Genomic DNA, 18,773 nt, shown 5'->3' on the forward strand with positions numbered 1-18,773 from the left:
CCTGCGTGCTCCCACTTGTGCACTGTAGTGCAACCAGAAGTGCAGAAAGCATCGCTGGGCATGGCCCATGTCCCAGGCCATCCCCTGCAATCAAGGCAGAAGTCAGTCATGCAAACTGCACAGTACACACTGGATGTAGTTGGCTAAGTGGACTGACGGGGTCCAAAGCACAGGCAGAAGTACCCTGACTATATATATTGTGAGGATCATATGAGAAGTTGCATAGCTCAGTTGGTTAGAGCGTGGTGCTGGTAACACCAAGGTTACAGGTTTGACCCCCTTGTGGGACAGAACACATATTCCTGCATTCATAGAATAATAGAGTTGGAGGAGACCACAAGGGCCATCCAGTCCAACCCCCTGCCAAGCAGGAAACGCCCATCAAAGCATTCTTGACATATGGCTGTCAAGCCTCCGCTTAAAGACCTCCAAAGAAGGAGACTCCACTACACTCCTTGGCAGCAAATTCCACTGTCGAACAGATCTTACTGTCAGGAAGCTCTTCCTAATGTTTAGGTGGAAGCTTCTTTCTTGTAGTTTGAATCCATTGCTCCATGTCCGCTTCTCTGGAGCAGCAGAAAACAACCTTTCACCCTCCTCTATATGACATCCTTTTATATATTTGAACATGGCTATCATATCACCCCTTAACCTTCTCTTCTCCAGGCTAAACATACCCACCTCCCTAAGCCATTGCCCTCTTCTGGACATGTTCCAGCTTGTCTTGATACTTCCTTCTTGAACTGTGGTGCCCAGAACTGGACACAGTACTCCAGGTGAGTTCTGCATTGCAGGGCATTGGACAAGATGATCCTCAAGGTCCCTTCCAACTCTACAATTCTTTGATTCTATGATTCAAAATTACCCACCTGGCTCCTCAAAACTGGAGTTGAGTCACCAGTTGTTTCATGAGCTTTTTAAGGGGAAGGGCACTTCTACTCTCACCCTGAACCTTTACCAGGATTGTCAAGCATAATGAGCGACACAAGAGTTCTGCATTAGTTCCTACAGTAAATGGAAGGAGTCTGGCTTCTGTGCTTCTAGCCTTAGATACCACGGAATGGAAAATATAAAAAGCCTGCTTCACAGAGTTGTCAAAAAGACGAGCAACGTAAGATTTACAAAACCATTTTACACACTTATTAGTACTTTAGATTTATTAGTACTTATCCCTAGGCCAAAAATGATGGTTGTTTTTTTTTCTTCTTCAAAAAGGTATGCTGCATTACATTCATGATTTTACAAACAACAGCCTGGGTGGTGGGCACTGTTTTGCCTGGGGAACCACACAACCAATTTCCAATGCAGATTGTGCCCAAGGACATAGGCAAAGACTTTCAGATTCATAAGAGTCATGACCGTATGTTGCCATATCACACAGGGACATAACTACGCACTTTATTTTATATGCATCTGGACAGGGATGCACGTTCTCCCCTTCATCACAACCTGTTTGGCTGGAACCAGGGAATGGAGAGAAGTATGAAGCGGAAGGAAAATATAGGAAGCAGAGAGGGGAAAGGAGATTCCAGTTCTCCACAATGTCTTCCTTCTGTGTGAGAAATTCACTTGAGCCAAGCATACCAAGAGTCAGCAGTAGACACCTATCAGCATCCACAGCCAACCCGAGTCCTTGAAATTCAAGTCAAACTCAACCATTTTTTAATAAAAAAAAGCTTTATATGAATGCTCTGACACATGAACAAGGCTGCAGAACATCAGTCATAAGCATGACTGCCAGCCACTTGCTTTTACCTGAGCAGGGATGGCAAGCTCAAGGACCCATGTACAGAATGGTGCTCAGGCGCCAACAAAATCTAGCCATCCCTGGAGCCAAGCCTTCTTTGCAACACACCTTGCAAAGGTGGTGCACATTAACATGGACCACAGATGAACAAAGAGAAGTAAAATGTAAAGTGATTTGACTGAAGTGATTGTTTTTTGCATGGTTCTGACATCTTCTATTCTGACAAAGTGGAATTCACTTGTCAAAAGACAACTTTTGCCTACAGCAGAGGAAACTCTATCATAGGGATACAAATGCACAATATGAAGGACAGTACTACATCTCAAAGTAAACAATGCCTGACCACTAGCTAGTTTTTCTGCCAGGCAGAGTGAATCTTCTTGGTAGCTGATAAAATCATTCAGGAAATGTACATTGCAAGTCATCTTGATAGTCAATACTATAAGATGCTGAACTTCTCGATTCCATTATGACCAAAAGATAAAAGAGTCCTCTGGCAGCAGAATTGGTTTTTGTAAAGTTAGGTGTTGGTGTTTTTTTTGAAAATCTTAGCAGTCACTTTTGAAGTGACAGTTCTGACAGCAATGGGTATTTGGGTATTTGCTATTAATGAGGGTACTATTCTCTCAAGACAATGGCCACTCCCCACATCAAATGGGGGGCGCCTTTTGCATGGTCGTGCGCAGCCCCCCAGATCCCAATGCGACTCCTGGTAGTTCGGGCTGGCCTCATCCTCCCTAGGCTGGATACCTGGAGGTCTCCGCCTATACAAAGCAAACTGTAGGGTTTGTCCTAACACATTTCTTGAGGGGCCCTTAGCACATCTGATTGGACAAAGACAATCACCTTGCCGACAAAGGTCTGTATAGTTAAAGCTATGGTTTTCCCAGTAGTGATGTATGGAAGTGAGAGCTGGACCATGAAGAAGGCTGATCGCCAAAGAATTGATGCTTTTGAATTATGGTGCTGGAGGAGACTCTTGAGAGTCCCATGGACTGCAAGAAGATCAAACCTATCCATTCTTAAGGAAATCAGCCCTGAGTGCTCCCTGGAAGGACAGATCCTGAAGCTGAGGCTCCAATACTTTGGCCACCTCATGAGAAGAGAAGAATCCTTGGAAAAGACCCTGATGTTGGGAAAGATTGAGGGCACTAGGAGAAGGGGACGACAGAGGACAAGATGGTTGGACAGTGTTCTCGAAGCTACGAACATGAGTTTGACCAAACTGCGGGAGGCAGTGGAAGACAGGAGTGCCTGGCGTGCTATGGTCCATGGGGTCACGAAGAGTTGGACACGACTAAACGACTAAACAACAACAAAGCACATCTGAAAAGGAGCATGAGGAGGCATCACACTGGGCCCTGTGCATGCTAAAAAAAAAGAAAGAAAGATTCTAGGACTTCATTTTTTCTCCTCTCCCTTCTCCTTCTAACCCTTGCTTCTGCTGCAGAATACTGATCTGGAACTATGATATTGCTGCCATGAGCTCCTTCACACATTACATTTTTTAGCTGCACATCTAACTTCTGTCTAAAAATGCAAAGCATAAACACTGTCGTGGTTTCCCTCAAAGACTTTAGAGATCTGTAGTTTGACAGCAGTGTTAAACACTATAAACTCTGGGCACCCTAACAGAGACGTAGCTTATTTATTACAAATATTTCACATAGAGAGAGGGGAAAGAGGGAACAAAAACTAAACCTGTTTAAAGTTGGTAGCGTAGCTGTGGCCTTAGAAATTTGGAGGCGTTTTACTGAGTATCAGTAAATCTTTTCAGTTCATTGAGCAAGAGGCTGGCCATTTGATAGGGTCCTAGTCTGTGGCTAGTTTTATAGGAGGCCCATTCTGAGGAGCCACCACTTCATCTTCTTGCCAGCTTGGCAAATGGAGAGCCAACTCTTATCCCCCAGATTTGGCACAGGCGTTTTCAGTTGCCGATTCCCATATGAAAAGAATTCTCTTCCTTTCATCTGCTTACTAACACAATCCAAAGAGTTGTTAACTGATGTGAGCCAAACGTGAATCCAGCCCAGGCATCCCCAAACTTTGGCCCTCCAGATGTTTTGGACTACAAATCCCATAATCGCTGACCACTGGTCCTGTTAGCTAGGGATCATGGGAATTGTAGGCCAAAACGTCTGGAGGGCCGCAGTTATGGGGATGCCTGATCCAGCCATTATCAATGAGCTACCTTGGTAACACATTATTAAAAGTGAAACTTGTACACACATACCAGAGATCTCCTAATGAGAAAACACATATTCAAAATATTCCCTTTCTGAATTAGCAAGTTTGTGCATTATTGGAAGAAAAACATTCAGGCAATACCCTAGTTTCTCCAACAAACATGTTTATCCTGGGCTTTCTGTCTGAAACGCCCAGGTGCGATTAAGCTTTCTTTGGGTTTCCAGTCTAAAAACGAAAAGACCAAACCTTACTGTGACTACATCACACCCATGCAGTGGAAAGTGAGAGGGCACCTCCATTTCCCGTTAAAGACTAGGAAGGTAGATTCTTACTAGAGACGGCTCTTCTGCCTCCAGAGGTGGAGGGGTGCCGTCGGGCATCGGTGAAGGGCTGGCCTCATTTTCGTTGGTCACATCTGCATCCGTCAGTGCATCAAATGAAGGCAGTCCATCCTCATCCACAGGAATACTGTCCAATGTCTCCGTGAGAACGGCTAGCAAATTTGCCTCATTCTCTTCGTCTATCTTCTGCGGAAGCAGGAAAACAGGGGAGGAAAAAAGGTGAGTCGGGAAAGGGGTTGTAGGACTTACATAGCCTTATTATAACACATGTTTCAGCCCAATTGATTTTTGAGGGCGCAGAGTGCTAACTAACTACCGTACTTTTCTGTGTGTAACACGCCCCCGTGTATAAAATGCCCCCTATTTTGGGGGACTCCGCATTTAGAAAATGGAGGGAGATTGCCCAGAGTTGTTGAGCTTTTGTGGGGGAGGTTGTTGAGCTATTTTGGGGGGGGAACTGCCGAAAATCCCCCACTGCCTCTCACACGCGTCACAAAAACCACCTATTGTCTGCCAGCAGAAGCAGCCAATCACCCGCCCATTTGCAGCAGCGGCAGCCAATCAACAACAGCCCGTGCCGCAGCCACCAATAACACGGTGCATAACCGCTGACAATCTCCGGCTTGCAGCAAGAACCAACCCCACGTCCTCCCTATGCACTATCCATGTATAAGACAATGCCCAATTTTAGACATAATTTTTGAATTAAAAAATCCTCGTCTTAAACACGGAAAAGTACGGTAACTCAGTTTGAATTTCGGGGTAGCACGCACTTTTTGCAACCGGTGCTCCACATTATGCTTTGCAACATTTCCTCATCCCTTTCCCTATTCTTAATCCAACATGAATATATTTAGCTCAGTCGATACCTGTGTTTCCTATGAACTACACCCAAGATGTCGCTGCAACAACTCACCACCACTGAAACTAACTGATCTAACAAAACTACAAGGATGATGAAGCAAGACAGCTAATGAGGAGAGCTGTACAAGGAGGAAAGTCAAACAGCATTATGGTTCTCTAGATGCCTTCTCCCACTAGCAGAAATGGGAAACTTCTCATTTATATGCTTTTCGAAGAAAAGCAATCAATGCTCTTATTATTAATGGAAAACTCCTGGTTTCTTTTTAAAATAAATGTATTCCGCAGGTTGCCTTTGAAGTTGTCCTTTCCTGTTATGTAGTTTGAGTGCTCAATACAACTACTGTATGCATTTATCTAATTCAGGCTGCAATTATAAAAAAGTAGATTAATTCCTAATCAGATGTGGCTGCAACGTTAATTTGTACTAGATATCTTATTTCAGTACCAGCGACTTGTTTGTGTCAAATCAAATATATTTAATATCCTTGCATTTCTCAATGCAACATGTACTAATTATCATCCATATATTTGGAAGGCAGGGTGGGGAAAAAAATAAAAGCACTTATTATATTTTAGAGATTTGTCGCAGCAATTATTAATGACTTAGGGCTTGGGAAAACTCCCTGTGGAGCCCATGCAAAGACTTTGCTGGCAGCCAAATACAATTCTCAGTACGAGATAGAAAAGGGAAGCAGGCTAGATATTCTCCACAGATGTCACACTTAAGTAGTTTAATACCACCCAGGAACGGGCAAAGGCGTAGTACCTGAATCACAGGGCAAACCTCAAAATAAAGGTTTTTCTCCATAGAGATTAGCTTAGATTGATCTTAACCGAATTAACTCCTGTTCAGTTAAATCTTCCTTTTGGCAACAGAGCAGTACAGGAAACAATTACACATGCATACAATTATAACGTTTGATCGTTTTGTTATTTCAAGACAAAGTAGAGTTTACAGCCCTATTTCCATCACCCAAGTGTGCAGAATAAATGGGTGTCCCACCGGCGCGTGCTGGACGCGACACTTAATCGGTTTAAGTGCACCTAAAATCCAACACATGTTGGGTCTGATCACAAAAAAACTTCAGCCCTGGACATTTTGCTCTTTATTGGGGATGAGTAAAGTTTCAACAAATAAAACAACATATACTTCTTTGAAGATGTTATATCATTCTTTCAATAAACCACCCTAAGATCTATGGATGAAGAGTGGTATACAAATCTTAATTTTAACAACAACAATAATAGCAATAATAATAATATACCCAATAAACTTGAATTTTCCCCATTCTCTCTGCCCCTCTCTTATCCTATGGTCTCCCTTGCTGTTAAGGCAATGGGGACTACCGGTACATCAGAAAACCAGGACTAAATTGTTAAGACAGTTTGATAAGTAACAAGGAGTAAGAGACTTCCCTCCCCCATCCCAATTCACACATTGCTGGACTGTGCATGTAATTACAGCACATGCACATACAGCACACACACACATGAAGTCAGTGACGCGAGGGCCTAGTGGTGTGTGACTCTGCTAATTCAGCCCACAGTTATACTATACACTTTTCATGATGTCTAAATGGGGCTTATAAACAGATTCCTTCCCTAAGACCCACTCTGGCTTCACTGGGATGGTTGCCACGGCCTTCACAGTTGTATCCACTCTGGTCAGGGGCCATTTATGGGATTTTGCCAGGGCCCCAAACTCTAGCAATGTATTGTATATGCAAGGCAAGTGATTCTCAACCCCTTGGGGGTTTCAAGTAGGCACCAGAATTTAGCATAAAGATGAAATGTGAAGCAAATGTTGAGGTTCCTCCTCAAGTAAAAATAAGCTGTGAGGATTTCGAGGCAAGTTTTGTTAAGAGCCTAATGAAATGACCCAGTGGGAAGTTTCCACACATCATTAGGTTGCCATCAGATGAAACGGTCCCGCCTCGTCCAGAAACATTTGTGGAATTTAAAAGGAAGCGCAAACCTCTCTTGGAAGACTCTGCACATAAACAAGGAATTAGAAGAACTAAATAGGAAGAAGCCTTTATGAATGATTTGTATGCCTAATTCTATCTGGGATAGTGATCACAGGACCAGCCCAAGACATTTTGGCCCCTAAGGCAAACCACAAAATGGCACCCACCGCCACCAGGGAAGAAGGGATGGGGAAAGATCGACATCAGGAACAAGGCGGATGGGAAGTTCTACATCGGAATCTGCTGCCCCTGTGGATCCCGCTGCCAGAGGCAGTCGCCCCAGTTTACCTCATGAGTGGGCTGGCCCTGGGTGGTCCAACTCCACTAAAGGAGAGAACCATAACCAAGAACTACAACTTAAAGAACTATGGGAGTCCTTCATGCCACTCGTTCTACAAGCAGAATATCTTGGGCATGTATGACTGGAGTGGATCCACTTCTGCTGTGTCCTCCCCTCAGCCAGCTGCTTTCCAGCCCCCACAGCAGAACTTTGTCTTTTAAAAAAAATCCTTTCCAGGTCAGCATTCTTTCTTTGATAATACGGACCCTCGCAGAAACTCCAGCATTTGCTGTCCCAGCGCTTGGCATCTGCGCTTTCAAACAGACACTGAAGCGCCCCGACATTCAAAGTCGGAGTGTGGAGTGGACACTGGCCCTCATCATAGCAATTTCCATTAGTTTTTTGTACAAGTTTCAAACAATCAAACACCCCTCAGAGGAAAGCAAATGATGTGACAAAGAGGACTCTGTTAGAACAATTAATGTCACTTTCCATTATTGCTCCAGTCCCAATTTACAGAGCAAATAAATCAAAGTCACCACAGACGGTGGTACGCTACCCAGCCAACACATGTCTGTTCACAAATGACGTCGGGAGATAACCTTTGCGAAGCTTCGCCATGTTGCTGGCGCCGAAAACACTGTTTTATACGGAAACATTTTTATTAGTAGCCAAAGCAGCGCTGAGAAAAGGTAGTAAGAAGGAAAGGGTCTTGTTTTGCTCTCCTTCTCCCAGAGCAATAGGAAGTTGCAGGGCCAGCCTTTTACAGGGTCCATTCATTCTCTTGAGAAATGAGTGTATTGATGGTCTGTGAAATGGGTGTATTTACAAGTATAGAAATAAGAGCGGGAAGGGGCGTTAAATAGCCATAGCCATTACGCTGATGCCTCCTCAGGCTCATGCCTCCTCGCCTCCCATCAGATGTCAAGGAAATAAACAACTATCTGACTTTTAGAAGCCATCTGAAGGCAGCCCTGTTTAGATAAGTTTTTTAATGTCTGAAGTTTTATTGTGTTTTTAATATTCTGTTGGGAGCCGGCCAAGGTGGTTGGGGAGACCCGGTATAAGTAATAAATTATCATCATCATTATTATTATCTATTCTGTAGTGTCCTCACTCATGCAAGTAAAATGGAGAGAGAGAGATTCCCCATTCTAGCCAGTGGAAGCATTTCTTGCTGTGTGTAGAAGTCTCTGCCTTGAGGAACTTACAATCTATTATTAGGCACGGGGAGACAACAGAGGAAGGGAAGGGAGGCGGGGAGAGAAAATGCATTTGTTGCTTGGTTACAGTAGCATATGGAGCTTGGAAACTAAGGGATTGTGCTAAGGAATTTGTGGGGAAGTGGATTTGAAGCTGGATCTGCTGCATCAGGTGGGCTGGCCTACCCCAGGTTTAAGGGACTGCACAGGTGGAATGTGAGACTTGCTCAACTGACTAAAAGGAGTTGTCTTTAAAACCATATCAGTTCTTGTCCCGCATCATCACTTTTGCTCAACCCAATCCAACAGCAAATCAGTTTTTCCCCAGCTACTATCCCAAAATATGTCACCAAAATCCAGTAGCTAGTACCCACAGCACATCAAAGACGATAATTTCAGCTAGCAAAAGAAACTCAGAGAAGGTCATTTTGCATAACCAAAAAGTGTGATTGCAATTATTATCGTAACAGATCCGTCTCCGAGTAACGTTCATTAAAGTGTCGGCTCCCTGCTTTGTGCTTGTGGTGTGAGCGCTGGTGTTGACAGCGCAGGGAGAAAGCTTTGCTGCAGCCAAAAGCTGTAAATTTCACTATTCCAGCATTGCTACTTATGAAGCTCATCTTCCACATGGGACATTCCAGCAATTATATGAGGTGGCCTCATCCTGAAGAGGGCTGAGCAGTTCCAGACAGGTGCTGAGCAGGAGGATCAATGAGCGAGAGCGCCGCACTCAGCACCCTGCTGAAACGATCCCATAAATAGTCTGGATGGCACTGTGAATGTGTGCCATATAGAGATTTCCTAAATACTTGAGCAGAAAACAACAACAACTTTCCAAGCAGTGGTGTTTTTTTTGCCAAAATGAATTTGTCCATATTTTCAACAGTAAAAAAATTACATTAATTAGTATTAAAAATCTCAAGTTTCCCCCTACATTGATTCACAACACAAGTCGTGCGGCAGTCTCACACCTAGTGTTGTCTAGTATGAAAAACAGAGGAGGCACATTATTCATTGATGTAAAACTTATTATTACAGCTAATAGTTATCATCATGGATAATAATTAACCAAAAAGAACCTCAAACTGGCACCAGATGAATTTTTTATTTTATTTTTTAGAACCTAGACTCTTTTTGAAAAAGAACATACAGCTCCTGTTCATGAAGAGGACTCTCCTTGTTTGTCAAGTTCCCTGAGCATTTTTTGTTCAGTTTTTTCTCTATCCAGTGTCAGCTCAAAGTTTACTTCCCCTTCTGTTTTCATGGTCATTTTTCAACGCGACCTGCCTTTCCCGTTTTCTATGTAACGGAAGAAACCCCCAAACAAAATTGTTTTGAAATACTATACAACCACACTATGCTTTAATTCTTTCAATGAAGCCCACTCAATTAGAAATCCCAGTACTGTTCTTTGGCACTGTCAGAACATTTGACCCCAAAATATTAAAATAAACTGAGTATTTTGTGACAAGATCTATGCAGAACTCAAACCGAAGGTAGCATTTCAGCGAGAAAGGGTGTTTATGCATAGCTGCCAAGTTCTCCCTTTTTAAAAGGGAAATTCTCTTATGCTGAATGGGCTTCCTCGCGAGAAAAGGGAAAACTTGGCAGCTATGGTTTATGTAGGAAATAGGCTAGAAAGGAACAGTATCACCCAATTATCTTCCTCGGACACGATCACAAAATACTGACAATACGTTATGGATATGGGAATCACTTTTGGAAGCATAAGCTACAGATGGTGCTTATGGCTGCATTCTTGGTCAGTTAAGTACAAAGGTGCCTCTCTAAATTCATTGCATCAATAACCTTAGTCAGATATTACTTCTGAAGGGTTAATTAGCATGTGAGGAGGCGGCGGCAGGAACAAGCACTCTGCCCATTCCACTGCAGTCCAGCTTACAGGAAGTGACGGTCTGCAGCAGGCAGACATGCTTCCATGGAGATTCCTTTCCCATTTTAGAACGCTGCATAAGCATGGAAACCGCCACAGATACAAAAGGCTCCCTGCTGGAATCACCTTCTGCAAGACAAACCATGGCTTTTTTGTGAACAAGCAAATGCTTGGGCTCGTGGAGCAGAGATCACAGTCACTTTGTTCCTTCCCCATCATTTTGCTGCTGCTCTGAGAAGCTGCTGCTCTGAGAAGGGACCCAGGTGGCGCTGTGGTTAAACCACTGAGCCTAGGGCTTGCTGATCAGAAGGTCGGCGGTTCGAATCCCTGTGACGGGGTAAGCTCCCGTTGCTTGGTCCCAGCTCCTGCCAACCTAGCAGTTCGAAAGCACATCAAAAATGCAAGTAGATAAATAGGAACCGCTACAGTGGGAAGGTAAATGGCATTTCCATGTGCTGCTCTGGTTTGCCAGAAGCGGCTTTGTCATGCTGGCCACATGACCTGGAAGCTATACGCCAGCTCCCTTGGCCAATAATGCGAGATGAGCGCACAACCCCAGAGTAGGTCACGACTGGACCTAATGGTCAGGGGTCCCTTTACCTTTACCTGAGAAGCTGTAAGTTCCACTTAGTGTTTTCATCCAAACTGAAGTTTAGCCTCCTTCAGACAAACCAGTAACTCCTTTCAGCTGTAACTCCTACATTCAGTGCCAAATTTATCCTACTCGCTGGATCAGGCAAACTAATACCAGTGTACTGGAAGAAGCAAAGATCTCCAGTGTTGAAGCAATGATTTTTCAACATCAACTTCGTTGGACTGGTCACGTTGTGCGGATGCCTGATGATCGTCTTCCAAAGCAACTACTCTATTCCGAACTTAAAAATGGAAAGCGTAATGCTGGGGGTCAGCAAAAGAGGTTTAAAGACTGTCTCAAGGCAAATCTAAAAAAATGTAGTATAAACGCCAACAACTACCGTAAGTAAATTTTCACAAAATACCCTCCACCCTCCTCAAGCTGATGCATTGTTTCGGTATAAATTTAAGCTTTTCTGGCATTAACACATTTCCAAAACTCTACTAAAAGCTGAGGGGGAATACTCTTGCATGTTTTCTTGCTTCTAATGAGCTGTTGCAGTTCAGAAGTTTCCATTCCGAGCTGACAATTAAGTTTCTAATAAATGGGGGAGCTACTAATTGACTTGTCTCACAAATACACTACCTTGCTAGCAACCTGTAGCGACACATTTTACATCCTTTGACCAGAAATCATTCACAGTTGTTGCAAGCTGCTAAATGATTAGATTTCAGTTGTGTAAACTGCCTATCTTCCCTCTCGTTGGCACCAAGGCTTTGATTTTGAATGCAGAGAATGAAAAGGACAATGAGCTATCAGACTCTTGACTGCGCTAACAGAACCAGAACGATAAGATACTGGTGCAATTGTTGTGGTCCCTATTATATATATGTGTGTGTAATTGAAACCACAGAAATGCAGTCTTATTTGATTCAGAACCAAAAGGTCACTCAACTCAATTTATAGTTGACGCTGAGCACAATATTGAAAAACACCTGAAAGCAAACGATCTTATCAGCAGTTTGGGCCTCAACGTTTACTGACTACATGAGATAATATGCTGATTACTAAATAAATGCATTAACTGTGTTTTGCACACGAGGGATGTTTAAATGTGTCCAGAACTTGATGGTGGCAGATTCATTGCCAGCTACCTTACCATTAGCATATTAAGTGCATTTTTATAATGCCAAGAAACATGGTGGGTTCCCCTTCCAGTCTCTGCAAAATCAATCCTCATCACGCAACACAAATCAGGGCAACACCTTACACTGGGCCTGACTTATGAATAGGGATGATCCCAGCACATTTGTCCATGTGCAAAGTGAGCAGAAAAAGGAGGAAGCCTGGATGAAGCTCCTTCTGTGAAGTGGGCATGAGAACACACTCAACGCACCACTCTGCAGCAAACAATTGCTGCCGCAGGGTCAAGCTAAACATGATGGTAAAATGAAAGTTTATTGCAGACCCACTGTGGTCTTGATCTCTCTCTCTCTGTGTAAATCAGATCCACAGTGGATTAATGTCTTCCTCTCCCCAGTGGCATAGCATGGGTTGCCGGTGCCTCGCAAGGGGGTGGGAGGGAGGGAAACGGGCAGAGTATGCATGCACATTCAACTGCCTGATGGCACCAGCATCACCCAGGAGATCACAGCCTCAGAGATAAGAAGAGTCATTTCAGTGTCTGGAGAGGTCATTTCCTGGTTTGCATGGAGAAGCTGCTTTCAATGGAGCCCAGCAATGGAAGCATGCAGCTGTACTGAAGCAGCACTGGGGATTGAAATTTTGCATCCCTAAAAATGTTGCCCCTGGTGCAACAGCCCCATGCTATGCCACTACCTCTCCCCCTTATTATAATCTTCATCTTCTTCATCTGGACCAGGGGCACCAGCTTGGCTTCCCCCCTTTTTTTGGGGGGGGAACCAAAGCTTATACTCTGGGGCAAGCTACAAAGTAAAATGCCACATCTAGTTCGGCCCTTAGTTTGGCCGTAGTCAGAAGCAGGGGATGGCAACTACAGCAAGAAAACTATTACTTTGGATACTGTCATTCTGCTGACAAATAATCTTACCTAGAGACATCCTCAGGCCATCACTGGAGAACAAGCAGACCTTTAGATTGTTGTTGTAAGCAATCTTGTAGGATTGCAAAACTTGGTGTCTTAGGTGAAAGCAGGATGCTCCCAAAACAAATCTGTTCACGCTTTTATTTTCCCAATTTGGATCATTCTGATCCCAGGGTTGTTTCCAACGTGTTACAAAACGTACAAACAAACCTACGATGTACACATTACTTGAGAGCAGTTTATTGAGACCCAATCATTAAAACATAGCATGAAAATATAAAACCGAGTAAGCGGAAATCACTGATTTACACCGAAAGGCTAGGAGAATAAAAATGTTTTCACTCGGCAGTGGAAACCCCTTAGAATTTTTATTACCTGTGTCTCATGAAGAAGGGAATTCCACAATTGGGCTGACGGGGCAAGAACAAGGAAGGCTCTCTTTTGTACATAGCAGGGCAAACCCACTAGAGGGGGAAATGACCAAAACACTCACACAGGGTGTAGGATGGTTGCTACGGCAGACGGTGTTTTAACATGTCAGAGGAAACCAGGCCACTTGCACCCTCACCTGGTCTCTGTAATTATCTTTGACTTTAGCTCAAGGAGTCCTGTTACACAGACTCTGCTACCTGAGGAGCACCAGATCTTTGCCCACTTCAGATTCTGATACTCCTGTAGCTGTAAGGAACTCTATGGCTCATCAGTCTCTATCCATCACCACAGCACTTCGGGCTGCCAGTCCATCAGCACTTATGTGCTACACACATACCACTTCAGCTACTCAGCTGAAAAAGTGGAAATGTGAAGGTCCGTGGAAAAATGGTAGTGGGAAGAAGTAGGAGGGAGCAAGCCTGTCATTTTGTGGCATTCAAGTCTTCTGACCATACTGCCACACAATCCCGCAGCTCAACCTAGGTAGCTAACATCAGGAAATAAAACTTTATTATTTAAAAAGAAGCAAATGGTTGGAAATGTAACACTCTTCCAACCTTGGATTCAAATGATAAACAGGTGGTAAGTGGAAATAGGGCCTTCTCTGTGGTGAAAGAGGAGAGCGCAAAATATGGTCTGAAGCTCAACATCAAAAAAACCAAGATCATGGCCACTGGTCCCATCACCTCCTGGCAAATAGAAGGGGAAGAAATGGAGGCAGTGAGAGATTTTACTTTCTTGGGCTCCTTGATCACTGCAGATGGTGACAGCAGTCACGAAATTAAAAGACGCCTGCTTCTTGGGAGAAAAGCAATATCAAACCTAGACAGCATTTTAAAAAGCAGAGACATCACCTTGCCTACAAAGGTCCGTATAGTTAAAGCTATGGTTTTCCCAGTAGTGATGTATGGAAGTGAGAGCTGGACCATAAAGAAGGCTGATCGCCGAAGAATTGATGCTTTTGAATTATGGTGCTGGAGGAGACTCTTGAGAGTCCCATGGACTGCTAGAAGATCAAACCTATCCATTCTTAAGGAAATCAGCCCTGAGTGCTCCCTGGAAGGACAGATCGTGAAGCTGAGGCTCCAATACTTTGGCCACCTCATGAGGAGAGAAGAATCCTTGGAAAAGACCCTGATGTTGGGAAAGATTGAGGGCACTAGGAGAAGGGGATGACAGAGGACAAGATGGTTGGACAGTGTTCTCGAAGCTACGAACATGAGTTTGACCAAACTGTGGGAGGCAGTGCAAGACAGGAGTGCCTGGCGTGCTATGGTCCATGGGGTCACGAAGCGTCGGACACGACTAAATGACTAAACAACAACAAACCTCATTACAGAATTATCTCCACAGAAACATCCACTACTCTGTCATATAGGCAAGTTGAAATGGGTTTGTTTCCCCAGGCGTTTAGCAGCTGGTTGTTCTTGGAAAGTGAATTTTACATTCTGAGTCTAATTTTTACTCTTCTTGAGATGGTTCTTGCAAGCTGGGGATGCTCTGCAAAAAAGAAGAACAGCAAACCAAGCATTCCAGCCCCATTCTCCTGTGACTGAAGCTAAAAGCCTGGTTACTTGGAACAGTGACATCAACAACCCAAGCTAATCCTTGAGGACATTGCCCAGCCCCAGAAAGGCCTAGCACTCTGTCATCGCCACAAACAAGAAGGGATATGGGCAGCATTCTTCCTCCTATGGTCCTTCCATAAATCCATCTGGCTATCAAGTCTCCAAGGCAATCCAATTACACAGCCAGCTTGTGTTGATGCCAGAGGCCTAGCAAGACTCAACCATTGTTTACCACACCAAGGAATGACTTTAATTACTTAAGATAATCCAAAATGCCTTGTGGAAACATGTTGATATACTTAATTAAGAAATGACTGGAGTCACTCAATGCTCTCAATGAAGACTTGGGCTTTTTAAATCTTTCTATTTCAACTCAATAATATTTAGCAACACTCTCTCTTTTGTGAGGTCAGCCTGTCCTTCCTTTCTTTGCCCCCTTTCCCCCCTACAGGTGCTTAGGACGGTATTGTTTTAGTACACAATTTAACACTATCAAGTTAAAAAGGGTCAGGCTCATAGGTCTGTATATCCCTGGGTCTCTGTTCCCTATTTTGTACTCCATTTGCTCTTCTCCAGTCACCTGGGACCAAAACAGTTCACACGCAGTCCTCAAATAGGTACCATTAAACTCTGGCTCAGTCTGCCCAGGTTAGAGCTCCATGAAACTCAAGAACCTGCAAATATTCAGCTACTCGTAAAAAGGTGTTAGAATCGGATGGTATCTCTGCATATTGTGTAGCACCTAGTGCACAGAGTTGTTATTAAGGATTACTGCGGGAAACGCACTGTGTAGCACACTGAACACTTTAAATGTGCCAAGTACTATTCTTATTACGCACACAGATATCAACGCTGCAGGGTAGCTTCTTCCTCTCTAGGTTCTGGGGCCTTGCCATATTTCCTTCCTCATAGGCCGGCCGGTGTCATGCCTTGCCCAGCCAGAAGACTAAAATAGAAATGAACTGCACAGATATCACTCTCACATGCCTACAAGTTGCTGAATGCTTGTGGGTTCAGGTATGCCTCAATTTGTGTAGAATAATGGGGGCTATTTCCACCCTCCCTCTTTTTAAAGGCCATTTCAGTTGCTCTTATTTAACTACATAACGGGCTCAATCACAGAGTGGAGTTCACCTGCGGTCTCCTGCACTTTTGGCCTGCGGCCTCACCAACCCTGGGATGCAACTCCCCAAAGTTTTGCTCACTAGGGAATATATTCCTTTGGCTGAAAAGGGTTCCCTACACTAAGCTATCAATGAGACACAAGGGAAGAGAAAATCTCTTTGGGCACATCTGCAACAACTGTTTTTGCTGGGTTACAACCGAGGAACAACCAGCACATGCCACACCTCAGCCAGTTGTATCTCCTGAACTCAGTCCTCCACACATTGAAAGGGCAAATGTGCTGTGGTAGCTGTGAAACATTTTAGGTAGTATTCAACTCATGGGCAGGCCCACTGAAGTTAATAGTCACAACTTGGGTGCATCTGGACTCACAGCTGTACATGGAGGCACAGGTCAATTCTGTGTCCAGGGCAGCTGTCTATTAGCTCCATCTGGTACGCAGGCTGAGACCCTGCCTGCCTGCAGACTGTCTCGCCAGAGTGGTGCATGCTCTGGTTATCTCCCACTTGGACTACTGCAATGCGCTCTACGTGGGGCTACCTTTGAAGGTGACCCTGAAACTACAACTAATCCAGAATGCGGCAGCTAGACTGGTGACTGGGAGCGGCCGCCGAGACCACATAACACCGGTCTTGAAAGATCTACATTGGCTCCCAGTATGTTTCCGAGCACAGTTCAAAGTGTTGGTGCTGACCTTTAAAGCCCTAAATTGCCTCGGTCCAGTATAACTGAAGGAGCGTCTCCACCCCCATCGTTCTGCCCGGACACTGAGGTCCAGCACCGAGGGCCTTCTGGTGGTTCCCTCGTTACGAGAAGCCAAGTTGCAGGGAACCAGGCAGAGGGCCTTCTCGGTGGTGGCGCCCGCCCTGTGGAACGCCCTCCCTTCAGATGTCAAAGAGAAAAACAGCTACCAGATTTTTAGAAGACATCTGAAGGCAGCCCTGTTTAGGGAGGCTTTTAATATTTAACAGATTATTTTATTTCATTTTTCTGTGGGAAACCCAGCCAGATGGGTGGGGTATAAACAATAAATTATTATTATTATTAATAATAATAATAATAATAATAATAATAATAATAATAATAATAATTTCAGTGGGTCTACCCTGAGTTGTACTCAATTCAACACCTATCATTTTTACATGTTATCAGGGATCGGCCAGAGCTGTAAGCAAATGTACACAGATCTTCTAGATCAGGAACAGCTTTTCTGTACGTCCGGCCAGATGCTGAGCTCACCCACCCATAGGCAGATAGATGGAGCAGCCAACCTGTCAATCACCTGACCACAGAATAATAGAATTGTAGAGCTGGAAGGGACTCTAAGGGTCATCTAATCCCCTGCAATGCAGGAATCTCAACACACAGTCTCCCACCCAATTTGAAACCATACCAGACCGACCCTGCTTAGCTTCTGCACCATTTCTACTCTGTTTAAACTATTCCCTTTTAAACATATTTATATATTCACTTTCATTAAAAACGATTGATTTGGTTTACAGAATAAAATAAAAGGCAGCTACCTCTGCAAATGCAGGCACACCTCCAAATCTACCCTTGATTTCTGCAGGAAGCCCAATTTCCTTTGCGGCACAGTTTGAACTCAAGCTGTACTTCAAAGGAGATCCCAGCCAATCCAAGTAGGGCTTGCAAATAACTGTTGATCAGCCCTGTCTCCAAGCCTCGCTTTCTGCATGGATCAGCCACAGCTTGATCGGAAATGCCAGAGAGTAGCCAATCCCAGCAGGGCTTGACATCGCCATCAATCGCACGAGTGGCATGGACTTCTGAGTCCTGCTTTCTGCAGGGATTGGCTACACTTAGAGGAGCTCTGATTGGAAGCTTCCAAGTGGAACCAATTAAACTGGGCCTTGCATGTGGTGCCAAATAGAAGCCCTGCTTGACATGGATCAGAAGGGGATTTTAAAACTCCTGGTTGTTCCTTTGCAGCTGCATCTTTACCCGCCTCACACCTGACGTCAACGAGGCCCACAGGCTGCAGAATTCCCACCAATGCTATAAATAGTCCAAGGAAACATATGCAAAGTGCTTTGATCACATAGTGATGCCGTTTAAGTGTTTGGTATTATTTTTATTATTTAACTACACTAATCGAAAGCCTCCTTCCAAAGAAAGCTGTGCAAATGTTCAAGCCAAAATGAACGATCCAACAATAATAATAATAATAATAATAATTTATTATTTATACCCCGCCCATCTGGCTGGGTTTCCCCAGCCACTCTGGGTGGCTTCCAACCGAATATTAAAACAGTACAGCATTAAACATTAAAAACTTCCCTAAACAGGGCCGCCTTCAGTTGTCATCTAAAAGTAAAATAGTTACTTTTTGCCTTGACATCTGCTGGGAGGGCATTCCACAGGACGGGTGCCACTACCGAGAAGGCCCTCTGTCTAGTTCCCTGTAACCTCACTTCTCGCAATGAGGGAACCGCCAGAAGGCCCTCGGTGCTGGATCTCAGTGTCCGGGCTGAATGGTGGGAGTGGAGACGCTCCTTCAGGTATACAG

General features: G+C 44.2%; 1 protein-coding gene across 7 annotated transcripts in view; it reads right to left on the bottom strand.

Moving 5' to 3' along the window:
• PPARGC1A (PPARG coactivator 1 alpha) overlaps positions 1 to 18,773 on the bottom strand; it is a 608,542-nt gene that overhangs the window by 41,509 nt on the left and 548,260 nt on the right. For all 7 annotated transcript variants that reach the window (XM_060278952.2, XM_060278951.2, XM_088658461.1 and 4 more), the window contains one exon: positions 4,267 to 4,461. In XM_060278952.2, the coding sequence (XP_060134935.2) occupies positions 4,267 to 4,461 (195 nt within the window). The remainder of the gene's footprint in view (positions 1 to 4,266; positions 4,462 to 18,773) is intronic.

Source organism: Zootoca vivipara, chromosome Z1 (assembly GCF_965207765.1).
Source record: "Zootoca vivipara chromosome Z1, rZooViv2.hap1.1, whole genome shotgun sequence".
Lineage (NCBI taxonomy): Eukaryota > Metazoa > Chordata > Lepidosauria > Squamata > Lacertidae > Zootoca > Zootoca vivipara.